Source organism: Prosopis cineraria, unplaced genomic scaffold, assembly GCF_029017545.1.
Source record: "Prosopis cineraria cultivar Desert tree isolate PC_DT_omini unplaced genomic scaffold, ASM2901754v1 PC5, whole genome shotgun sequence".
NCBI lineage: Eukaryota > Viridiplantae > Streptophyta > Magnoliopsida > Fabales > Fabaceae > Prosopis > Prosopis cineraria.
This window is the reverse complement of record NW_026555336.1, coordinates 38,647,204-38,673,699: the sequence shown is the minus strand read 5'-3', so window position 1 is coordinate 38,673,699 and position 26,496 is coordinate 38,647,204. Positions and strand designations below refer to the sequence as shown.

At 30.9% G+C, this 26,496-nt stretch overlaps 2 protein-coding genes across 2 annotated transcripts; both read right to left on the bottom strand.

The window, feature by feature from the left end:
• Window positions 1-10,943: 10,943 nt before the first annotated feature.
• Window positions 10,944-11,639, bottom strand: LOC129311454 (defensin Ec-AMP-D1-like). The gene is made up of 2 exons (XM_054953784.1): window positions 11,479-11,639; window positions 10,944-11,325 (listed from the first exon to the last, which is right to left on the bottom strand). Exons 1-2 carry the CDS (start codon window positions 11,540-11,542, stop codon window positions 11,156-11,158), a joined length of 234 nt encoding a protein of 77 aa, XP_054809759.1. The 5' UTR covers window positions 11,543-11,639; the 3' UTR covers window positions 10,944-11,155.
• A 3,865-nt stretch (window positions 11,640-15,504) lies between these two features.
• On the bottom strand, window positions 15,505-23,046 carry LOC129311452 (notchless protein homolog). The gene is made up of 13 exons (XM_054953783.1): window positions 22,760-23,046; window positions 22,285-22,366; window positions 22,030-22,119; window positions 21,459-21,584; window positions 20,937-21,064; window positions 20,247-20,446; window positions 18,937-19,000; window positions 18,432-18,542; window positions 17,938-18,075; window positions 16,479-16,621; window positions 16,344-16,398; window positions 16,189-16,245; window positions 15,505-16,093 (listed from the first exon to the last, which is right to left on the bottom strand). Exons 1-13 carry the CDS (start codon window positions 22,898-22,900, stop codon window positions 16,010-16,012), a joined length of 1,419 nt encoding a protein of 472 aa, XP_054809758.1. The 5' UTR covers window positions 22,901-23,046; the 3' UTR covers window positions 15,505-16,009.
• Window positions 23,047-26,496: the final 3,450 nt, after the last annotated feature.

The following is a 26,496-nucleotide window of genomic DNA, read 5'->3' as shown; positions in this document are numbered from 1 at the left end:
CGTGATAGGTGGTTTTCCAGAATTATTTTAGCATTTACTCCCCTGGTGTTATTTATAAAACAGAGGAATATTTATTTTTTATTCTATTTATAAGTCACATTTTTAAATTTTCATCATAAATGATCTTTTTTACTTTCATTGGATATTAAAAAGAAAAAATATATTATTAAAATATTTATATTTAATAAGAGTAAAATTAAATTTTTTTTAAATTTTTAAACATGTTGGAGATTTGAGTGGTCTTTCTTCTAGTTTGCTCTTGGTTTCTTTTCCTGATTGAGTGCCTGTTTGGTTTGTCATTGGAATCGATTTTCTGAGAGTAAATCAACTTTTAAAGGCAAATTATCCAAACAGTAACAAAATGAGATAATCAATTAAATGGGTTGAAATTGATTGTTTTGTTAAGCTGTATTTGTGAGCTTCGGCGAAAAAGCTATGAAAAACATTGGGAGAAAGGTCCAAAAAAAAAAAATATAAATAAGGTGCAAAATTTAATAAAAATAAAATCAAACTCTTTTCTCTCTCTCTTTTTTCTCAATAAAATTCAAACTTTGAATACTCAAAAAAATTACTAGTATAAGTTCCTGTCAACCACCATCCTCCATTTAATATTTATTATAAAATTAATTTAAATAAACTGTTAATTGATAGAGAAAAATTATTTTATTAATTATGTTAAAATTAATTTTAAAAAAAATAGTCTTCAAACAGATTGCGTTATAACATAATTAATTATAATTAAAATTTATTATTTAACTAAATATTTTTATAATTAATTATACTCAACTAAAATTCAAACGGGCATTGAGATTTTAGGTAGAGATTGTGCTCTGTACATTGCCTCTATGGCATTGAATGATCATCAAAGGAGTATTCCACTAGAATGGGATGAGGGAACGATATAGAGCGTATTTGGTTTCTATTCTTGTTTTTTATTTTTAAAAACTATTTTGTAATACAGTTTTAAAAATTATTTTTCAAAACAAAATAAATTAAAAATCTATTTAATTATGTCAATTAAAAACAGTTTAAAAAAAATAAATTGATAGTAATGGTTATAAATAGTTAGTGATTGTAATTAATAATAAAAATTAGTCAAAATAACTATAATTTTTAATAATCAAATTTTATGTTTTAAAAAACAAGAAAAATAAAACGAAAACAAATTAAAGCTGTTTATATTTAAAAAAACAAAAATTGAAAACAATTAAACAAAAAACACTTATCCAAATAAGTTTTTAAATTTTTTTATTTTTAAAAACAAAAATACAGTTTTTAAAAATAGAAAACAAACAAGCTCATAGACTGAACGAACTCTCTTGCTCATTGGCTAGATTTTTAGAGAGAGGCGACTGAATCGTGATATTGTGAGAGAGACAGTCCTAAAATCTTGGTGATCGAAAAGGCAACTTGAAGTTAATGATTATGATAGTTTACTAGTTTTTAGCTTCACTGATAGGGGTGATTATGATCATGTTCTTCACAATAGGCCGTGCAACATTAATTCTTTTTTACTGAATTTGAGTTGCTTATGGCCTTTGAAGTCAATTTGAGCACACGTCTTTTTTGGATTCAGGTGCAGGACTTACCCAAGGAGGCTATGACGTTCAGAAATATCGTCACCATGGGAATTCAGATGGGTGAGGTAATATGTTTTGAGGATCCTAAACTAAATGATGCAATTTTTTTGTAATTTTGTTTGAATTTGGGTTGCCGCTGATTTAAATAACCCTTTAATTGCCGGTTTTTAAAAGTGTCAACCGAACATTCTTGAGGTTTAGGTTAAAGCTCATTTTGAAAAGCTTAAAAGCTTTTGCTATAATTGTGGTATAGTGGGTCACGACTGAAAATCTTGTGATGTGGGAAGAGTTCTATCTTAAGAAAATCTAGAATTGCCCATGTTTGATGCTTTGCTGGGCATTAATCCAATGAGAGTTGTTCGAACCATTATTTTTGTCTATGACAGGGTGATTTTTGTTGATATAACCTCAGCACATGCATCTTCTGAGTTTAGGAGGAGCGTGGGAGAAGGGTAGTCAGTTACGTGATTATGTTAATAATGGTTTTAGACCCAGGACATGCATTTTTCACTTCATGATGCAAGAACTTATCGTGTGCAAATGGTGGAAAAAAAAAGACATTGTTTGTAGTAGTCAAAAAGGGAAGAGTGTTGTAATGGACAACATGGAAGAAGGGGAGAAAGTCACAAGCCCAACTATCGGCGAGCCTAATAACACTCACTCAGATCCCTGTCCTCCTGATTCAAGAATCCTAGTCTATTCAAAGCCTCAAGTAATGCAGCATGAGATAAGCCCAACCCAAGAGCAAACCCCCACTCAAGCCACCTGAAGCTCCCTTTGATCCAATCTCAATGTCTCCTATGGCTCTTGTCGTAAGTCTTGAACAAGGTACTAATTCTTTAATTGCTGTAAATCCTCCTCCTTCTAGTCCTATTTTTTATGCTTTTCCAAACCATCCTCTGAATCACTCTAACTTGCCCATTGGCCCAATTATTATGGTCCAACCTAGTCCAGAGGCTAGAGTGGAATATTGTTTGGAACTTCCACCTAGCAAGGAAGATAAACAGATTTCCTTGATGAACACTGTTTAGCCTCTACAATATAAACATCTTCTCATTACGAGAGTCGAACAAATTAATCTTAAGCGCCATAGAGAAGAAGATTAGGATTGGTCTGTGGCAAAAAGATCAAGGATTTGTAAGCAGCTGGAGTTTGTGGCTTTGTTGAAGAAAGATAAATCAGAGTTTAGCTTTCACTTGGGGAATGATCAGAAACGTTCCCCTAAAAACGAGAAGAGTAGTAAGGGGAACAATAGAAGTCCTTACATGATTAAGGAAAATGTTGAAGTTGTTGCAAAAGGAGTTGACTTTAGTTCAAAGATTGTTGTAAGGCACGATGACCAGTCTCTAATAGTCCTAGAGTGCCCTAGCCGGGAACTATCAAGGGACTGTGTCCCCCTTGACAAGAAGGAATCTTTGATTCCTCATTAATCATTACAGATCTCATCTGGTTTTTCTATCTAAAACTAGACAACAATAAGCATATCTTGAGAATATGCGATTGTGTTTTAGTTTTCAACACTTTGTTTATATTGATCCTGTCGGGCTCTCCCATGGTCTTTAAGGAAGCTTCCATTGCTATTGGTTCTACTTTAAAGAATTTTATTTATATAAGAATTGACGGGGGAATTGTGAATTTAAAAGGATGGGTGACTTTTATGTTTGGCCCTCCTATTATTGCTAAACGTAATGGCTGGTGGAAATGGTTAGCTAGATTAAATCTAGGTCAGGATATACCTTAGGTGTGACTTGGTGATTTTAATGACTTTATTGCGTACTTTGAGAAATAGGGAAGCTTAATGAAACCTAATAGACTTTCTTATGGTCTTTATGAATTTATCCAGCATAACTGTTTGGTGGATCTTAAGTGGAAATGCTAATTTTTCACTTGGGCTAATAATAGATTTGGTAAAGATTTATTAAAGAACGCCTTAATAGAGCCATTTGTAATCTAAATTTAGAGGTAGGAATATCCTAAAGCACTGTTGTTGGTGTTGGAACCAATTGGCTCATATTACTCACCAATTATTCTTCAGTCTTGCTTTACAAAGTTGAAGGGGCATTATAATTTTAGGTTTGAGAAAATGTGGGTCTCTTATCCTTAATTCATTTCTGTTGTTCATGAAAGTTGGTTTTCAGCTAGTGTGGTGCAAGAAGACATGATCAGTGCTCTATATAATCGACTGAAAGTAACTTGTCGGGTTTTGATTCAGTAGAGCAAAGAAGCACTTTGGGAATAACAAGCTAGCCATTGCAAAAATTAAAGAAAAATTGAAGGAGGCTTATATGAGTGACTGGAATTCCACTAAAGCAGTAGCAGTAGTTAAAGACCTCAAAAGAGAGTTTCTTACTAGATAGGAAAATGAGGAGCAATATTATACGCAGAGGTCCATAATTAATTGGGTATAGCATGGTGACTGTAACTTCAAGTTCTTTCACCTTTTAATAATGGTTCAGATACAGCGGAATAAAATTTTTTTGTATAAAAGATGCAAATAGTCATTGGTTAAAGGATCAGGATGTTTTGATAATCAATTCATTAACTTTTATCAAGATCTGTTTACTTCTTTTAGTTAGCGAGAATATGGTGGAATGCTTGAATATGTGAAACCAGTCATTATTGATCAAATGAATGACTCATTCTTTAGCCTTGTTCTTGCCCTAGGGGGGCTTTGTCCTTGGTTCGAATGATTTTTCAAGTATTTTCTATCACTTCTCTTGGGAAGATGTATAAGATAAAGTTTATGACATAGTGAATGGCTTTTTTTTTTTTTTCCCCTACTGATTTATCTTTGAACTTATTGAATGAAACTAATCTAGTAGTGATTCCCAAAGTCGATTGCCTTGAGACTATGGGGCAGCTCTGCCATATAAGTTTTTACAATTTTACTGTTAAAATTGTCTCTAAAATAATTTCTTCTAGATTGAAGCCCATTCTTCCTAATATAATTAGCCAAAATCAAAGAGCTTTTATTGCAAATAGACAAATTTGAGATAACATAATCTTTGTGCATGAATTATTTCACTGTCTTAAGAATTGAAGTGGGGATAAACATGAATTTGCTTTGAAGTTTGATAGGAACAAAGCTTACGACTGTATTGAATGAGATTTTTTGAATGATGTGATCTTGAAAATGGGTTTTGAAATATCCTTTCTTACTAGACATAATTAAAGTCATAATCCAAAGTAATTAAGGGATTAACCCAAAAAAAGATTACTAAGTTTGTAGTTTGAAATATTAAGATTCCAAGTTTTCATAGTCTAAAATAAGGCAAAATCATTTATGAAACTTCTAATCAAAGTAAAATAATATTTCAAAAGCATGAGATACCTTGAATGAGTGAAATGATTTGAAAATAGTTGCAAAATATCATATCCTAAAAAATAGAGTAGTGCACCATAGCTTGTGCACAATGCGCCGTAACTCCTCACTTTTTCTACCATATGCCACAGCATAGGAACCATGCGTTGCGGCATGTTGCACGTTATCATACAACATTTCTGTTGTCATTTGATAAGAAATTCGAGTAATTTTTGACGTGCCCCCTTTCTATATCTAATATCTAAATGAGATTATTTAAGTGTCTATAAAAGACTCTTTTCATAATTAGCTAATAGTAAAGGTTTTACTTTTAAATTAAGTCACCTAAGGGAGTTGAACATCCAAATATATTTTCACAACTTTTCTCACCTTTCACAACTAAAAAGGTGTCTAAAACCCCATACATGTACCAAAAGTCACTTCTAACACCTAGGTCATATTTATTAGACCTATGACTATTTGTACAACACACCATATGCACATATACACCACTATATTAAATTTTTATTCCTCAATCCCTTTAATACCAAAAACAAAAGAGAGAAGTTTTAGCATTGCATTTCAATATCAACATTTATTATTGTAATCAAATGAACATTTTTACACTTGCATTAGTATTTTAACTTTATAATACATTGAGCAACATACAAACAACTCAACACTCAAAATACATTCCAAAAATCATAAACATTAAAAGTGCAAGTGTATGCAAAGTATAAACCTAATTGGCAATATATCAATTATCACACAAAGATAAATAGGGTTAAGATGCTATACAGTAGGAATCCTAGATTCCTAAGCCTCTTTAGCTTTTTCCTTTTTTACATTGGAGCTAGGGTCTATAAAATATTGAAAGAGAGGGAAGGGTTTAGCTACTTAGTAATCAGGGTATGCCTACCCTATGCAATTGTATATTAATTGAACAAACATACATAATTGAAGTTTCTTTTCTTAAAACATAAGTACTATCACATGTAACACAAAATTGTTATTTCTCATTTAACTCATTATCATAATTTTCATCTTAAACCACACGATACATTGTTACAAGATACACTGACATGTGACAATGATCCAGTTTATTATCACAACTTGCCACAAATTTAAACAATCATATGACACATCATATGAACATATATGCATGATCAATCACCTTATACCCTTCTTATAACTTTTGATTAAAATCATGGGCTATAATATCACATAGGGCTCTGTTTGTGTGATTGGACTATTTAAGCTCACCAATTATGAGGTGTGACCTGACCAAAGATCACATAACTCATTATCGGACCACAATTTTTCCCACTCTCGAATCCCTAGAGTGTTGTATACCTTAAGCTAACCTCCTCAATAAATTGGTGAAAATAACTGAGTTTTAGTCTTTCAATAAACTATGAGATAAGGTTATACCCTTATGCACCAAAGGGTAGCCAAAAATATCATATAGATTTTATCTACTCTTCTTTCTAAACGAACTTGTACCAACCAATTATGCAATGTACAATGCTCAATTATTTCACAATTTCAATATTTCAATGTCAACATGCAGGGCTTATGATAATTCACTATCTAAGTGAGCATCAAATCTCATTTTTACAAACTTTCTCAATCACTAAAACACATTTCCAATCCTTATCTAACAATAACATATTATTTACACTTCCTTGCATTTATGCAATCATGACATGACACAAAACTTTTCTCATTTCAATTACATATCAAAGCTTAATTATCATTTTGAGTTCAACTCTATATTTTGGTCAACTCAAAGTTAATACACTAACAAGGGGCTTATGACATGTATTCCATACTTACAAACTTCAATTAAACATGCAATAAACCCATTTTTATAATAAATTCAATTAATAGACAACTGCTTAAAGTAGGGTTTTTTCAGTTACTTCAAACGTTTTAGAAGTTAAAGGTTTACCCCTTAATAATAGCTTCCAAGCTTGATTCCCGAGCCAAATGTGGTGCTCAAATGATTAATCTACAATCAATCAAATCCAACCTCAATTTATAATGCTACAAATGTCTTAACTCTTATTTTTTATTTTTAAAATACCCAATGCCCATAATTCTTGCCTTTGGGCTTACCCATTAGATTTATTAACTTTCTTTAACTCTCAGTAGCTTCATTAAACTTTCATATTATCATTAATGGCTCTCCAACCAACCCTATCTTTCATAATAAATGGCATTTTTGGCTATTAATGAACCCATAACTATCAAAACATGTAAACTCATCAATCCTAGGTTTAAATACCTCAAATAACTAACCCCATTAACTCTATAATAGGTTTGGATCTATAACCTATATAGATCAAAAATTATTTTTCATTATCAAACCCTAACTAAAAACTTTAAGAGAATGGAAGAGAAAGGGAGATTAGGGCTTAGGAAACTTACCCCAAGTGGTTACTAGCTCTAAAATACTCTAAATACCTCTTAAAATGTGAACCCTAGTAGATCTTTATTGCTTTCTCTTCATTTTCTCCTTCTTCCTATTTTATTTTTTATCTCAATTTGCAAACTACTTATCAGTAATTTTGGCCATGCACCACAACGCATGCATGACATGTGATATCTCCTCTTCTAATCATAATTAACTAATTTATGGTAATCAAAAGATTAACTCATTTAGGAGATTACCAAGTTTTTATTTTAAAATTAAGGAATTTCAAGTTTTCATAATCAAATTGAGTTTAAACCATTTATAAACTCTTATATCAGAGTAAAAATAAATTATAAAAGTATGAGATATCTTAGAGGAGTAAAAGAAACTAAAAACAGTTGAAAAATAACTTATTTGCTGTAGAATAGGGCAATGAGCCGCGGCTTGTGCACATTGAGCCATGACGTGTTGCTCTCTGGTTGTCAAAATAGTTTTGGAAAATCATTTGGCATCTTGAAATCCTTGAGAAAGTGAAATATTTTTTATGGAGAATTTTTAGAAATGCTTTTTCTTGTTTGTTTAAGCTTTATCATTTAAATATTGTTTGTTCATCTCTTTGTCCTAATTGTCAATCTAATACTAAAACTTTGGAACATCTCTTCTTGTCTTGCGTTTAGGTCAAGCACACTTGGTTTTGTTCCTATCTAACTCTTATTCTTGATCACTTTCATGTTACTCGATTAGAGTACTAGTTGATTTGGTGTTTTGCTGAATATGATCTTGATGATTTTGGTAAGGCTTTGGTTGATATGACTTGCTAGTAGATCCAGAAATCTAGATGTGCTCATCTGTATAAGGGATCTTGTATAGAACTCCTATTTCTTACTAAGCAATCTAAATCTCTTTTATTGGAATTTTGGTCAGTTCATAGATGGTCTAGTATCCATCAAGATGCTAGTGCTCAAAATGAGATGCCTCTTGGTCCCACCCCAAGTTGGTATGTGCTCACCCATCTTTTTATTAAATGCAATATTGATGCTTCTTTTAGTTTGCCCATGAAAGTTGGTATGAGAATTATCTTTAAAGATGATAAAGGTGAACTAGTGGAATGGTACAGTAGTAAATGCAATGCTAATTCTACCTTTCAAGATGAAGTGTTAGCCTTTCACAAAGGAGTTCAAATGGCTGCTGACCTTAATTTGCCATCTGTTATCTTTCAATCTGACGAACCCTCATCTAAGCTCTCAACACTAATGATGCTGGTCTTAAGTGGCATTCTTAGAGCATTTTAGATTATATTAGATCATTGTGCTCTTCCTTTCTATGTGTGCAATTTAAATAGGTTCCTCGTACTGTTAACCTAGCAGCCTATTGGCTTGCTAGTTGCTTTCAATTAGGGAGTGTGTCTTTTTTGGTTATCTAATCCCCCACCCCCTTTTGTTGATATTTTATCCTGTGATGCTTCTTTTACTTGTATAGGTGTTTGTTAAAACTCTATGTATTGGTACTTTGCACTTTCTTTCTAATGATATTTGAGAAACTCATGATAATTGAGAAACCACTAGAATGAGCGTGGGGCTTACCCATCGAACGTGATGTGATGGATAGGTAACAAATTCATAATGCAATTATATAAACGTCAAATAGATACTTGTTTTTTCCCAATAAACATTCATTTAAATTTTAATAATAATTTGTTTTAAATTAATAATAATTTTTTTCATTTAAATTTTAACAAGAAGTAGTTTCCTCTAACAGCCCTCCAATGCTATTTTCCCATTATATATATGAGCATGCTTGGTTTTACCTTTCAACTGAGGTTGGGGGCAGCCTAAACCTCAGTTGGGAGGTAAAACGCCCATTGCCCCATTTAAAATCTTGTTTGGAAGAAAAAGATTTGAATGAGCGGCAAGATAAAATGAGCATTAGTAATAAAGCCAGGAAAAGGAGCTTATTGACGCGTGTTGCATAATGGGCTTTGATATTATATTCTCTCTCCTCTTTATCTCCCCTGAAGCTCCAAGTTGTTCCAAAATGGACTCGCGCTCTCAGGTCTAAATCTTCAACATTCTTACTACCAACTCCATCTTCCTGATATCACTGAAACTCATTGATCATGTAATCAGATCCATCTGCCTTGAAGATTCCCATCTTATGCCCTAGCGTTGATGGAATTTGAAAAGATTGATGGTTGCACTGTGCAAGCATTAGACACATTGGAGACCATATCAGAGGGATTCAGCTGATGGTAAGCGTGGACCAAATTGTGAGTGTGAACAGCATCATTGCAACAAATTATTTGACCAACGAAGGAGGTTGGTGATAATGTTGCTGTGTACATGCTTGAATAATGTGAGGAACGACGAAACGATAGTGTATATGTCATATGAGGTGAGAGAGGGAGCGAGCTTTTTATTTTTTAAGCCTAAGGAAGAATCTTTATTAACTTTGTAAGTTTAATATATATCAATTTATTTTGAATTTTTTAACTCTACTTTTTTTAAAAATAAAATTTTAATTTACAATTTGATATTTTTAAAAATGTCCAATTAATCCTAAAAATAAAAATAATAAAATTTATTGTAGAAATAATTTGTGCAACAATGGCAAGACATAATTTTATTAGAAGAAATTTAATTACTAATGTGCATTTCATATGAAGTAGAGATGAAAGTATAGGTGATCATGAGCGTGATATAGATACTCGTAAGATATTCTCATTAAATTTACCTGAATTGTCAAGACAAATATATATGATCATGAGCATGTTTGTAATATAATTAGAGATCAAATTATAGTTTATATGAATTAAATATTTTATAATTTAAAAATTTATTTCAATTTATTATAATTGAATATTTTGAATTTTATGATTTAATTCAACGTTTTAAAAAAAATTAAAATTTTTGACTTATCAATATATTTTATATTTGTAATCTACTTCTCTGAAAAATTATAATTTTAAGTTTAATATTTTTTTCCTAAAAACATCAAATTAGTCATATATATATATATATATATATAAAACTGATGTCCATTTTTATCATTATACATCTCAATTATCTTTTAAATTAAATCATTTAAACAAATTTTAATTTGTCCAACTGACTTATGATAAAAAAATTTAAATATAAATCACATTATAATTACAGATTTTTTTTTCCAACCTTACCTCAGTTAATTTTTAACTTTAATTATAAATTTTTTAATTCAAACACGTACATGATATTTCAATCCGGCTTGCTCTTTGACCCAAAAGCAGCCGTCCGTGGTTTGAGATTGAAAATCATGACCCTGGGCCGATGAAATTTCAAAGTGAAACCAAACAACGCGAAGCCTTAGATTTCTTACAAGAATTGTTAATACTTTAATTTGTTTTCATTAACAGTCAAGTTCTGAGTCCTCTCATTTATGTCAACAGCATCCAGGAGCAGGAGCAGGAGTCTCCGCTCGATTCTCAGCATTCCTTCACGTTGACGCCACATTTCAGCCATCGGCTACGAGATTCAGAGTTCGAAAGCATGCTTCTAAACCCTACGGGAAATTACACGTAATTTTTTCAAGATATTCACGTTACCTGACTTTACCTCTTATAATAGTTACAATAATTGCGCTCGAGGCATAGGAAGTCAATAGAGAAGGAGGATCAACGAAAGAGCTCGTTTATTAGGTGATCACTTTCACATGATCGACAAGCCATTCTTTCTTCACCTTAATCAAGAAGATCAGAACCTCTAACACACAGAAATTAAAGACATGACAAAGGGGCGAGGCATTACACTGCACAAAGACTCTGAAACATTATTCTCAAACACGATGGACACGACATCCAGAGAGGGAAAAGGTGCCCAGCAGATGCTAACAGGGTTTGGTGCAGAAGCAGCGGCGACGGAAGCCACGGCAGTGGCCGCCGGGGAAGCCCTCAGTCCGGCAGACGTTGGCGCAGTTAGATTTCCTGATACAGGGCCCCTTGAAGCGGTGACTCTGAGACTCGCATGTCCTCGCTTCTACCGCCATCGGCCCCATCTCTGATCATCACAAGACATGAACAGCGTTAGCATGCAATGATTAGATATCTTCGGAGAGAAAAAGACGAAGAAAGTGGGACGTGTTTTGATTAAACTAGAGCAGAGTATAGGGGATCAGGTCAGATGATGAAGGAAGAGTGAAGAGATACGAACCAGTGGCGACGAGAAGGAGAAGGAGGACAAAAATGGTGGAAACCAGAGGCACAGATCTGGCCATCTCTGAGAATGTATGGATTAAAGATGCAGAGAGACGGTGTGATGGGATGGAGAAGTGGTGTTAAATAGCGAGGCGGTGGAGTAGGATCCTATGAGGCTGGTTGAGGAGTTCAAGTGATTGGAGAGACAACAGACCAAAACAACTTCACTTTAGGATAGAGCCCACTTTTTTTCCCCAGCTAATTAAAGGGTTTAATCTGACTTTATATGCTCAGAGATTAATCTTTCATTTATCTTAGACATTACGATCTCTTATCCAGAAGGAATTTGGTTTCACTTTAACCTCCCTTTCGAAATCCAAACTCTGCACCTTCTTTCCGTTTTTTCCTTGCACCGTTTGATTATATTTGCCTAACCCTCTTTTTTTTTTTTGCAGTTTATAAAGTTACTATTAAAATAAATAAATAAACATGAAATTAAAATTTAATATGAAGAATTCGAAACTACTGTAAAAATATAGTAAAGTGCACATTTTTTTTTAAAAAAAGAGTACTAAAAAATCAAATCCATAGATGGCCATTGGAAATTTGGCATTCGATGGGCTCATGATTTTGGTACCAAACAGGCCACTAATTTATGGAAAAACTTCACTCGCCCATGATCCGTCCCCCTATAATAGTTAGATACTTTCGAAAACTTAGCATGGCATTATTTTATGCCCCGATTTTTTTAAACCTTACAGATAGTTTAATTTGTTAAATTTTTTATATTATACATGAAAATAATGAGCTGTTATAAATTTTTGTGTGATTAATCTTAAAAATAGAAGAAATATAGAAATATTTATTTATTTGTCATTAAACGTTTTTCGTTGTGATGAATGGTGCTAGCCATGGGATTATTAAAAAAATTATATAATTAACTTTATATATTTATGAGATTAACAATTTTTTATATATTTAAATTTTTTTAATTAAATTAAAATATATATATTTATATTAATTTTATTATTAATATATTAAAATTTATTTACTTTAATTTAATTAAATAACTTATATTAAATATATAAAATTAAGTACATAAAATTGTAATGACAAATGGCGATGGTGGCGTGCGAGTGGCAGCCCCGCTTCATCTTTCCTGCGTCCATCTTTTGACAAAACAGCGGGTCACGTCACTTTTCTTTTGATCTTATCTGTCTCCGTTTGTATTCATGTCTACTCATCGTACTTATTTTTTTAAAGAGAATTGCATTGAAGTGTCACGCAAAAAAATTAATTATTATAAAGTTTAATGATAATTAAATTAAAAATATTAACAACTAATTCAGTTACTAATTTTTTTTAATTTAATTATTATTAAATTTTATAATAATTAATTTTTTTTATGTAAAACTTGAATAAAATTCTCTCTATTTTTAATAAGCTCATTGACAGGTCCCTAATTGCCACTTCATTCTTTAAATATAAATCATAATTTTCTCTTTTTTCTCCCTATATATATATAACTATAGTTCTGACTAAGATTTTTAACTATTAATAATACTTGTTTGTAAAATCATGCCACCTCCATTCTAAACTGTTATATAATTTAAAATAAAATTACACATATTAATAATAAAATTTAATAATAATACTTTATAAAATTATTTTTTGAATAAAAATATTAAATTTTAATCATGCTTTTTATTTGATATAATTTTAAATTTACAAACTTAATCATTGCACTATAATTATTTTAATTTTCTCTTCATTTAAAGAGTAATAATAAAAAAATATCATTATTAAAACTATATTTTTATTAAAATTATTTTGTATTTTGAGACAATAAAATACTTTTAAAGTTGTTTTATGATTTGAAATGGATAGAGTATTTTTAAGATATAATTAGTATTGATTGATTTTTATTTTTTAAGTAATTATTCATGTATATCTCCTCCTATTTTATTCATTAGGGAAACCGATATTTTTTTTTATCATATTTACAGGGTACTTTAAGTTATTGAATTTAATATAGAAAAAAAAAATATATTATTAAAATATATATTTAATATAGATAAAATTAAAGACTTGTTAATTTTTTTGAACAAATCAATAAATTTTAAAATTTTCTTTAATTTTAATGAAACTTTTTACCAGTGATAGAATGGAAGGGAGTAACTTTATTCTTTCCATCCTAAATTATAGTTATACAAGTCTTCAAATGCTTTGCAAAGATTAACAAACACAGTTTTCTTAATTAAAAGCAATACAATTGCCAATAATCGACATTATTTTCCCTTGATATCGTAGCTAAACCCTTTCTCTGTATTCATATGTGCATTCTCGTCAAAATATGATAAAGATGGCAGAGAATTGAAAAATGGGTCTTATTAAAAAGAACTCCTCAAAATTGCAAAAAGGCTCTTGTGATTAATAACAAAATGAGTATAGTGAGTTGTAAATTTTACGAATTGAAGCTACAATAACAAAAGGCCCTACCCAAAAATAAAAGAAAATTATAGTCTCAGTTATTAAGTGAACCTTCTAGGGATAACTCTATTCACAAAATAAGAATTGTCTTCTCAATAAAAGCATTAACTTTCTGAGTAAAAATTTAAAAGAGTCCACTCAAAAAGATTGGCTCTTGACATGATTATTTCTTTTTTTAAAAAAAAAAAAAAGAAATGACCCACGAAAAGTACAGTGATACACGTGGAATGCTGTCTCTGTGATTTTGGTTACATGTTGAATGGTTGTGGTAATTGAAGAAAGACGTTTGATGATGATTACCGGCCCACTTGTGTCTAAACGCGCCCGTGAATTTCCCTTTCCGTGATCCGTCATACATCTTCACCACTTCTTGCCTTTTTTGATCTTTTTCAGTTTTCACTCCTTGGCCATACCATTCCCCTTTATTATGCCTTTACCTTAAACACTATTTTACCCTGAAAATGTATTTTTTTTTTTTATCTGTTGTCATTTTCTTATTGCATCCGGAAGATTCCCGTTTATTTCAATTTCCGTTCCCTATTTTCTTCTTTTTTTCCCCTCTTCACGTATACTCGTCCGATTTTTTTTAAATTATTATCAACTTTACCAACACCAATATAAAAAAATATAAGAAATCAAAGTGTATATAATTTTAAATATATCTCTATATAATAAATTTAAAAAATAATATTATGTTATTTTTTTTTTTATGAATGATAATTTTAAAAATATTTTTTAAATATTACTTAAAAAATCACACCATGATTTGCAAATAAAATTAAATAAATTTTTTAGAGTGTGCTTTATAAATGAAATTGAAGGGAGTACATGTTATTATGTTTGACATTAAGTTTCGTGATTCATGTGATATGCCATTTTTGAATCATGTAATCGAATTTTAGTTATCCCAACATTTAACCTCACTATATTCTATATTTATCTCTACCTTTTTATTTTTATTAAATAATACTCTCTCCATTCAAAAATACAAGACATTTTTAACTAAATATCACCCTAATAAATTAGTTACTTATTTTCAAAACTATCTTTCTATATTTATCCTTATATAATAAGATGTTTCATTCTAAAATAAATATAAAATAATTATTTAATGGAGACACTTTTGAAAAATGCAATGATTACACCTTAAAATATTAAATATGCCTCATTTTCAAACATCTAATCTCTAAAAAAATTCCTTACATTATTAAATCAAAAGAGTATAAAAATTATTAAAAAAATTTTGTTTGTCTTTATTAAAAGGTAGAGGTTAAAATTTATTAAATTTTAAAATGAAATTAATAAAATTTAAGATTTTTGTAGTGCCAATAGAATATATTAAAAATAATTTATAAATAGATCTAAAAAGAGTATCCTATAATTTTAATTTGTGCGGGCTGCCGACGACCCTCATTTCAACAAACGGAAAGAAAATAAAAGCTTTGATAGTAATTTGCTTTTATAATTGCCTGTGGGATAATGCTGACCTGAAGACCCCAAAGTATGAGAGGGAGCATTTATCCAAAAGTATTCATGCTTTACACTGTACAAGTAAGCTGTCCAGCCCGACAATCAATCACTGTATTATCATATTCATTAAAATACCACACACAAGAGCACATGGCATTGTTATCGTCTCAAAAACTCAATAGCCTTAAATAAACGTCATTTTGCATGCCTGTTCGTATGTCTAGCAATACAAGATTCCTCAACGTGTAGTTCATTGACTTTAATTTTACTCTCACTCGATAACATCCAAAATTAATCACTAATCATGAAGGTTTATCATGAACAAAGAAATATTGAAGCCAAAATTGTGGTAGCTACTCTATAATTATACTTCACAGGTCCCATGAACAAGAAGAGCCAGTGACTATCAGCTTCTTTAGCAGTGTAGTAAATCAATGGTTACTCCACTTCCGACTCTCGAGTTCCGAAGTGGTGATGATCTACTTTCTTCAATATCAACTTTAATTTAATCTTCACCATTGATTTCCATGAAATCCGCCAAATATCAACACATCATCGTCCCCGGAACTCATATTGGCAAAGCTAGACTAGCCCATCCACAGCTTCAACACTTTATCCTTACCACCAGAAGCTACCTTCTCTCCATCTGGACTCCAATCAACAGAGTAAACCTGTTTCCAAATGGCATTAGACACCAACCAGTTAGCAGAATGTAACAATAACATAGAGAAAAGAAAATCAAGTTTTGGTATATAAACTGACGTACTTCATCTGCATGGCCTGGAAGGTCTTGCTTCAGCTTGCGAGTCCTAATATCCCAGACCTTGATAATCAAACGTAATAGAAGGTCACAATCAAAGTTTTTGTTGCTCATTCATACTTCTCAGTATTTTTGGTCGAAAGGAACAAAAAACAACATACCTTGAGGGTGGAGTCTTTGCTGCCACTTAATAGAAGCCTACTATCTGCAGACCAGCTGTGCAGTAAAACTCAATTTTAGTAACAGATAATTAATGGAGGACCAGTTTGGAAAAAGCTAAGTCACATGAATTGTACCTGATCTGATAGACAGGCCCAACATGGCCACGAAATGCAGCAATAAATTTCCCAGTAATGCCATTCCATAATTTAACAGATTTATCGAAAGAGGCACTTGCCACCCATTGTCCATCAGGTGAAAAGTAGACATGATTTACAAGCTGTCAACCAAAAAAAATAAAAAAAAATTGAAAAGCTTCAAACTTGAGTTTACACAATTTCTGGTTTGAACATACAGGTAACAGAGATGGTTTGGGAAATCTGATCATCGATTTTAAGGGACGAATTTTCTCTCGTTCCAGTCATCATCCCATTGACCATGATATTTCCTTCCTCTTAAAAATACTTTTTTTAGCTTCCAGAAATGTGGCGCTAGTCAGACTCCTAATCTGTCTTTTACTTTTTCCTCTACTAATGTACCCTTATTAACTCTTTCTTTGTAACTTTTTATCTTTTTCCTTTGTTAATACACATTTGATCTTTTTTATAAAAAAAGAAATAAGATTACTTTTTATCCAAACTTGTGATGAAAGTGTCCAACAATAAAACCCTTTTCAGGTAGCTAACAACAGATAAGAGAATTCTGTCGTTCAAATGAACCAAGAGAAGAAAAAAAATGATAACCACATATTATAAAAATCATAATTTGGATCAAGGTGTGGCACAACAATAGGAGCCTCCAGCAAATGGGATCTCAAAGGATCTCTGAGAATGGATCACAATGAATTTACTGAAACTTCTATTTTTTGTCTTAGGGAAATTAATCTGTAGGTCCTTTTAGTTTTTCTTAATTTTGAATTACGTCCCTGTGATTTATTTTGTTTTAATCAAGTCCTCATAATTTGATCAATTAAATATGTTTGTTCTTGAAGGTTAAAATTATTAATGAATGATTGAACTTTTCAAAATAAAAACACTTTCAAAAATTATAGAGAATTTGGTTTAATACTTTTAGCTAAAAAAATTTATTTAATATAATATTTATATTTTTATTAATTTTTTATGAAAATTCTATATGTACAAAAGTTATCTAGAAAGCATAATTATATAAATTTTGAGTTATAAAAATTATGTAATAAATGCTAAAATTATATAATCTTTTAATAAACATTTAAAAGTCCTTATTTCCTTTTCTAAAAGGCAAAATTAAAGGATTTTAACAACCAAGGACTAACATATGTAATCTATTAAATTATAAAGGCTTGATAAAAATGAAAAAAAACTATAGGGACTTAATTCAAAATCGAGTAAAACTAGAAGGATCTGCAGAGTAATTTTCCCTTTAGTCTCTACGATTACCAAATTCTTGCATCAATGGAAGAACTCTTCCAAAACCTACATTGTTATGCGAGTGCAGATGTTAAGTGGCAGAGAGCAAGGTCACATTGGAATTTTAAGAAATATTTTTTTAAAAAAAATCTTATTGAAACGATTTTAAACTGTGCACCGAAAAAATAGTCTTTAAAAGAGGTTTAACCTGCTGATGACCCGTCATGCGAGTTTTAGGGTGCTTGCTGACAGAAGGTTCCCAGAGGAACATGGTGAAATCATCAGACCCAGAAACCAACCTTTCAGGGGCACTGCCTTTCATATTGTTATATCTTTCTAAAGCAACCTAAATTAAACAGCAGCATCGGATATCGTCAGTAATACAGAAAAGAAGAAAGTTTCATTAGACAAAGGTACTTGTAAGAATCAAAACATGAAAACATAAATAAAACAATTTAAAAACTCAGAATATAATTACATACATTATAGATAACCCAGTAGAACAAAAGACAAGAAAGGTGGTACTTTCACTACAGACCAAAGATAAGGGGGTACATTATAGAATAACTAGCAATGTAAAAGGGGGGAAAAACCATGCATTTGGAGTATGAAAAAATTCTAGTTTTCCTCCATAAGGATGGCATCAAATAAAAGAAAGATTCAAACAGGATAGCATCACTTGTTAAACCAACTAGCAGTTACCTTCTTCATTTCCTCTGGAGATGAATATTGTTTGCCAGTATGATCAAAAGCTCCAGTGCGAAGAACATACTCAGTGCTAAGTGCCAGAGAATTAACCCAATGTCCATGCCCCTGAAGTAGATCACCCAACACAGAAATGATTATAGAAAAATATAGATCACACATGCTCATATTGAAGGAAAATGACCATATTCTTAGAACAATAGATTGCTATCAAAACACATTTGACTGAAAGCCATCGTTTCTGGCTTCTCAGGTCAAACATTTGTCAGATAAAAGGGAAGCTGATAAAGTCTTTGACTGTAAGCCACAGACTATGACTCTGAAAATAAACTTGCAATGGCAATAAAAGCGGACAAGGCAATTGAAAAATTAAAGATCAAATAATACAAAATAAAGAAATTTTGAAGCAAGAGTTAGATAAAGGAGTCTGCAAAATGATAATAATCATGCACAAAATGAACAAAAAAACAGTAAGATATCATGGCTTTATGACAATGTTCACCTTCAGTTCACGAATGAGCTTCCCTTGTCTAGTTTCCCAAACTTTGATAGTGCAATCCTGGGAGCTGTAATAATGAATAATAAAAGAATATATTTAGGCTCCAAGCTAGTATCCAGACACAGTGATTGTCATTCATAAATATAACTCATAAGCTTAATAACAGTGAGAATCAGAATCCGTCAAATGGCTTAAGAACATATCTACGAACTAGTATAGTAACAAGAGGCAAAATCATAAGAACACATTTTATAAGGTTTCCAGTAAATATATTTTAAATGAATAAGTAATTTGACAAAATAATTGCCTTGGGTGAACCATCACAAACACCAGGCCCTATAAGCTATAGAAACAGAACAAAATGTGCCCAATTCATGACACTTCAGCTACCAAAAAATATTTTGGCCAAAAAAAAAAAGCTACCACAAAATAAAGCTTAAGACACATACATAGGTTTATATGGATCAATCAAACATACCTTAAAATGATGCAATATATTAAGAACAAAGAGACCAAACAAAGAATGAATAGAAATCACAGCTTCCATCACAGTTATTGTTCTATGAACACTGTATTGAAGAAATCCCATACGACTGATAAAGAATAAAAGGGAACATTTGAAACGCCTTAGGCCCATTTGGTACATGGAATGGAATGAAAAAAGGGAATGGAAAAAAATGAGTTTATTGATGAGAAATGTCTTTTGCCACCCTTGGATGGGAAAAAAAATAGTAATATAATAGAGATAAAATATATGATTTCGTATCTCAATCTTTATGCCAAAAAAGAAGAAATTAACTTCTTGATCATACCAAATGGGATCTTTATAAAGGAGGGTGACTTGGGTTGCATGCATATATAATAGAGCAAAGGTTGTCTTGCTAGAGATATAATTGATGTGAGGCTTTTATAAATAAACTATGTAAAGGAAATACGAAAATTAATGTTACTCTAATACCCCTAACTCCATCTAACAATCACAATAAAGCATATAAAACATCCGCAGTAAGCTTGTTATGAGAGGAGGTAATACAGACACTGAGATTAACGACACTACTAAAAGCAGGAAAAGTGGGAAACACAAACAAAAATAACAACCATAACATGGACATCTTAAGTTTCAAAACCACAATGACCCAGTGAAATAAAGACATATTCTGTAAACTTATACTAACAATATTTTCTCTTGGCAAGGAATATATAACAAAAATGCTATAATTTTATCCAAGTTTACAAAATTTGGACCCATACTAATGTAAGACAAAAAAAAATGAATAGACCTCAGCAAAAGTAGATAAAGAGAAACAAATTACCCAGTATATATCACACCATCTCCACCCCATTTTACACATGTTACAGCAAGTGTGTGGCCACTGAGACATATGACACTTCTCCTTAAAGTGATATCCCAGATACGAGCATCCCCATCTTTGCTGGCACTCACAAACCGACGGCAAGGAGCATTCAAGTGTACAGGTTCCCAAGAGATACCAGTAATCCATTTCTTGTGGCCCTATAAAGAGTGAAATGAAATAACTGAACATGATGTTCCCATCTATATTTTGGATACAAAAAAGTGGGCATCCCAAAAATATCCACAAAAAGGTATCAACAATTGCATTTGTAAAGCTATTCATACAATTTCACTCAAAACCTCTATGATCAAATGATCTAGAGTCAGAAATATGCATATGTTAAAATACTGTCTGTTTTCCCTTTTCTTCCTACCTTGCACCAAGAGGCCAGTCCATATTTAAGCTACCCTTACCTTTTCTTTTTCATATCAACGCACAACTATTGTTATTAACCAAATCATTAAAGTTGTCACGCTTGCATCTTATGAACCAGTAATGCTTTTTAACAACACACGACAAATTTACACAGCCTCCTTCAAAAAATGCTCTCAAAATAATTTCAGAAGAAATACAAAAAGCAATCTCTATTCTCTGACAGCAAACAAATATTTATAATAGAAATAAGCTGTTTGCAGTTGAAGACTTTACAATAAGTGGATTGCCAGATGCCTTTCCGGTTTGTGGGTCCCAACACTGAAGTTCCCCAGCTTTACTCCCACTTACAATATGCTTACCATCTGGTGACCATGCAATACAAAGGACCCAATTCTTGTGTCCTGTATCAAACAAGATTAATTGTCAGTCATACGTCATGCAACTTTGGAAGGAATGATTTTATTTTGTCATGGTTGCAAACATAAACTAGCATTCAGTGCAAAATTTTCATTTCAAGAAAACGGATGCAATAACCCAGAAAAGCAAAATGCATGATACATATGATCACCTAAATTAAAATTTTCAACATCAAACAAGGATCAACTGAATGAAATACATTTAGCATGCACAATGGATCAACCAAATGTTATATTTTCTGTATGATTTCATGATTCAATTCTGTTCTTATACCAGAACGAGATGCTTAAATATTCAATAGTTCTGGTTTTAATTAAATTAAACATGCAAGTCTGATCACTAGGTGCCAAGATAATCTGATGATTTTAGATGTCAAACCTGTACAGGTGAACAACGGGGTCTGAGTGTTTAGGTCCCAAAGACGAACAGTGGCATCACCAGAACCACTTGCCAACTGTTTCCCATCAGGACTAAAGGCAACAGCCAGCACAGCTTCTGCATGACCTGCAATCCCAACAACATGAATTTCAGATAATATGCAATACTGGATAGTGTGATGATAAATCTGCAAATTAGAAAGAATATAGGGCCAAGGTTTCTCAAGGGTATTGAAATTATTTACTAGCTTGATCACTAATCATAAATCTGCTAGAATAAACCATAGTATTGATAAGAGATAATGTAAAAAGAGTTAAGGTTGAATGTGAATTTCTCTTGGCCATCTGATTTCAATAAATAGCACAAAGCAGATAAAGATGGAAACTATATTAGTTTAACATAAGTAAAATAAAATAGTTATAACTATTAAACACTGGCATAATGACAAAGGGGAAAACAATTGTAGGAATTTCATGTGTAGTAAAATAAAAAGCAGCACGGCTTGACATAATTTATCAAATAAGACAGCACCATGATGAAGGTGACTGAATAAAATACACATCTCACATACCAGAAATGGTTGCTGAACAGCGACTGACAGGACGAATCCGAAAAATAGCTTGAGGTTGATAAACTATAGACACTACCTTCTCCACCGAAACTGCACAGGTGTTCAAAAAAGATAATAAACAAGAAATACAATGGGAACCTTAGTTAGGGCCCAGATACTAGTTATTAAAATTCATCCATCAAGAACTATTTCTGTAAATTCTGCACAGGAGGCTGACAGTTGACGCCACTTACTGTAAATGAAATTCTGACTAACCTTTGTTTTTCTCCAAGTAAGTTCCAAGAGGCACAATAAGTTCCTCATCTGATATGTAGAAACTGTATGGCAATTTCTCCTCCTAAAATGGGAAAAAGAAACTCAGCCTTATATTGAAGCAACGTAAACAAGCTGTTTAGCTTGTTTCTAATTCAATAGGTGATAAAGGTATGATGTCTTCCAAACACAATACAAAAGTATTCATCTAACGAGAAGTTGAGACAAAAGACCACGGTGGCCAGTAACTAATGATGCAAGCTCCGCCAAAAATCAAAATTTGGCGAAATTATGTTTTTTTCAGCTTCCAAACTCCATGAATGAAGCATCCCCAGAAGTACCATTACTTGGGATTCACAAATAAATAAACTGAACTAAAAAAGAAAAACATTCGCTAAGTTGCTCTAGCTTTACAAGAACAAATAATAGCAAATTTGTCGACTTTTCTGGAGGAAGTAAACAAAATGATGAAACTTACATTCCCTAGAAGCGTATTGACAATTTGTTGAAGTTGCAAAGGACCGGCGTTCTGAGGTAGATACATAGGATTTCTCAAAGGAGCGCCTTCAGGGTTAGTCAAGAGGCATAATACCGTTTTAGCTGTCTCCTCAACCTCCATTGTTGATGCTTATAACAAGTGGCGGACCGGCGTTATATACACACGACAACGCCCGCCTCCACCAAAACGAAGAAACACAGATACAGAACCACCCCGATATACCAATGGAAATAAACACTTGTTTAAGCATACACGAGTGCCGTGTATCTGTGTCTGTAATCTCTATAATCTCCCCTTCTATATAATTTATACATTTATGCTGGCAAAAAATTATCATACCTACATTTTATTGTTTTATTCTTTTTTTTTTGTTTTTTCTCTCAATATTTTTTGTATGAATTAATATTTTTTATCTACCGCGAGAGAGATTAGTTTTAATCGTTAAGGGGAAAGGAGACTAGATACTTATATTATATATAGTATCATTTTTTGTTAATTAAATTATTTATAATTAATTAGTATAAAAAGTGGGCATTTGTTTGAGTATAGATTTACTTTTTGTCATTTATTTTTAAAATAATAGTAACTATAGTAATTGAAATATGTCAACCATATAATTTTTTAAATATATTTATTGATTTGCTTTTTTATAAATTTTGACTATCTAACTTTTTTTAAAAAAATCATGAAATAGGAAGGTATTGAAAATAGGAAGAATAACAATAAAATATTTTTGAAATATATAAATAATAATTTAATTTTTTAAAATGTTATAATTTTCCTGAAATATTTAAGAACTTTTTTATCACTTATGAATTTTTATAAATTAGTAAATTATTCTTATTAAAAATAATAATTTATAATTTTTCTTTTTATATTTACAACTTTTTTTCTTATATTGATAATAATGTAACAATAAATAAAAAAAAGTTATTATTTACTATTGAATTGTTATGAATATAAGAAGTAAAGTTGTAAATATAAGAATAAAAATTATGAATCATTTATTTTTAACAAAAATAATTTAATAATTTATATAAATTTATTAGTGACAGAAAAATTTTTAAATATTTTAAAAAATTATAACATTTCAAGAGAATAAATTATTATTTATGTATTTTAGAGGAATTTTATTATCATTTTTTCTTAAGAATATCAACATTTTTATTGTTATACAGTCGATAATTTTTTTTGGCATAGATAATTTTTTTTCTTAAAATGAATATATTAGATACATGGTATCACTTTACATCCTTTTATTTTCTTAAAATAACATAAAAAACTAAAATATATATTTAATCATCTAATTTTGTATAAGATTTAAGTATAGTTTTTTTTAATTTTATAAAGTATTTTTTTAATTCTTTAACTTTAAACATGTTAGTTTTATAAACAAATATTACTTATATTGAACTTTTAAATATAAAAAAAAATTCAAATATTGACATATGAAATTTATTTTTTAAAAAATGACAATGACTGGTATAAAAAATAATTTTTAAAAATTAATAATATTAGGATTAACGAATTAAAAAGATACTTGATAAAATTAATGAATCAAAATAAAATTTTCTATAAAGTTAAAAGACAAAAAATACACTTTAACCTAACATAAAATTATGCACATTATCATCTAATTATATTTTTAAAATCGTAAACTTATTTTTAAAAAAATCAAGGTTGAAATATACTTTTTTTCATTTAATTTCATACAAAAATTCATTTTTATTTCTCAATTTTATAAAATATTTTTTTAATTATTTAACTCCAACACCATTACTTTTATCATAAAAAAAATTATTTTAAATTTTTAAACATTGAAAAAAAAAATTTCAAATATTAACACATTAAATTTATTTTTTAAAAATAACAATTATTGGTATATAAAAAATGATCATTTGAAACTAATAGTGTTAGGATTAAGAAATTAAAAAGATATTTTATAAAATTAAAAAAATAAATTAAAATCTTGTATAAAATTATATGATTAAAAGTATACTTTAATTAAAAATTAATTATCATCGCAATCATAAATCATAATCGTAAGTTAAAAATTAATTAAAATTATTAAGAAAAAACTTGTAGCGACAAATAACTGTCGTCGTCGGCTGAAGTAGTTTGTGTTTAACATGCGGTGGAAGGAACCCTTGCCTCTTCCTCCTGCGACTGCGAGCCTTGGGCTCCTCAAAGCTAAACAAAAGTAACATTTTTAAAAGAATTATCTACTTTTCTTTTTTTTTTTTTATACATTGGAGTCCCAACACACAAAAAATTAATTATTACAATATTCATTAATAATAGAATTAAAGTCATTTGTGTTGCCCTATCTTAGTTCAGTTATTAATAAATTTTAGAGTAATTAAATTTCTTATATGAAATCTATATATAATTCTCTCATATATTAAATCTTAAAAACAAAGTAGGTAATTTGAGATTATAAGCTGACTCATTTAATTCATTAAAAAAAGACAGTAATTTTATTTTTAAAAAAGCCAGTTAATTTGAACCTCACTTATGCATTAAAGGGCTTGACTCCGATTGATTCATCAAATCTTACCTTTCGTTTGAATAGAGAAAAAAATATATAGAGGAAGGAAAATTCTTCTTAGTCTTCTCTCACGTGTATTTTTTTCCCACTTTCCCCTCCATCCAAACCAAGTCTTAGTGTCACACTATTATTTTTTAAAAAAAATTGTATTTATTCAATTTTTTGAATGAAAATGAGAATCTATATTCCACCCAGGAAAAGGTCCATGCACAAGCTAAATAACACAAACTAATTCCTCTCATCATTTACTACCTCTAGGTTTAGAGGGAGTTGTTGATCAGAGGACCAAAATGGTCCTGATCTTTTTCATCAACCTTGAAACCAATCCCCTTCCCCCCAACCCCCCAATTTTTTGTGAGTCTGATTTTGTGGAAAATGAAGACGACATTTTGGAATTATAGACATAAGACACTTTTCATGGCCACTAAAATAGAACTATCGGTCAATGCAGTTTTATTTTAGACATCTCCAAGAAACGGCAGTCCCATTATCAAGTGTGTTTATGAAAAATATGTTTTGGTTGAGAACTGAAAGTGAAGGGAAAGAAACCAAATTTGATCTTTGACATTCTCTCTTCTCATCCATTTTTCTTAACCTAAATATTTTTTAAATGATAAACAAATTTCAGAAGTAAAACTTAAACCAATGAAAATGATGGAAGTACTTTCCTCCCCTTCCATTCTACTCAATTCAAACAAACCCAAGGGCCTGGTCTCTTGATCTTAAATATACTGACAAGGAAAATACTCCTAACAAGACATGCCAAATAGCAGTAGCAATGCAAGAATGACCAAGCCCAGAAGCTCTTAAATCTGCTTCAGTTGGGAGAGGGAGGGACAGAGGGAGGAAGGGAGCGAGGAGGAGGAGGCAAGCCTTCCTCAGTGCCTGTAGATCCCGCATAAACAGTTATTTTTTCTCTTTACTTCAACTGAATTGACTTTAGAGGATTTGAAGTGTAGACCGGTCATAAATAAAACCAAGGGTATCCTTAGATTGAGAAAATGAAAGAAAGAAAGAAAAACGAGAGATTTTAATGAACACATTTCACATTTCATATATACATGCGCGTGATGTGCGAGCAATCCTCCTCAAGCATGTTTGGTTTGAAAAGAATTGGTGAGAATAAAATAGAAGTATTTCTCATACAAATATAAATCAAAGCAGTCTG

Coding starts and splice junctions, on each gene's coding strand:
- LOC129311454 (XM_054953784.1), bottom strand. CDS start 11,542: ATGGCCAGATCTGTGCCTCTGGTTTCCACCATTTTTGTCCTCCTTCTC. Junction 11,326..11,478: donor TCTCCTTCTCGTCGCCACTG/GTTCGTATCTCT, acceptor TGTGATGATCAG/AGATGGGGCCGATGGCGGTA.
- LOC129311452 (XM_054953783.1), bottom strand. CDS start 22,900: ATGGAGGTTGAGGAGACAGCTAAAACGGTATTATGCCTCTTGACTAAC. Junction 22,367..22,759: donor TCAATACGCTTCTAGGGAAT/GTAAGTTTCATC, acceptor TTCCCATTTTAG/GAGGAGAAATTGCCATACAG. Junction 16,094..16,188: donor TTCCAGGCCATGCAGATGAA/GTACGTCAGTTT, acceptor ATTTGGAAACAG/GTTTACTCTGTTGATTGGAG.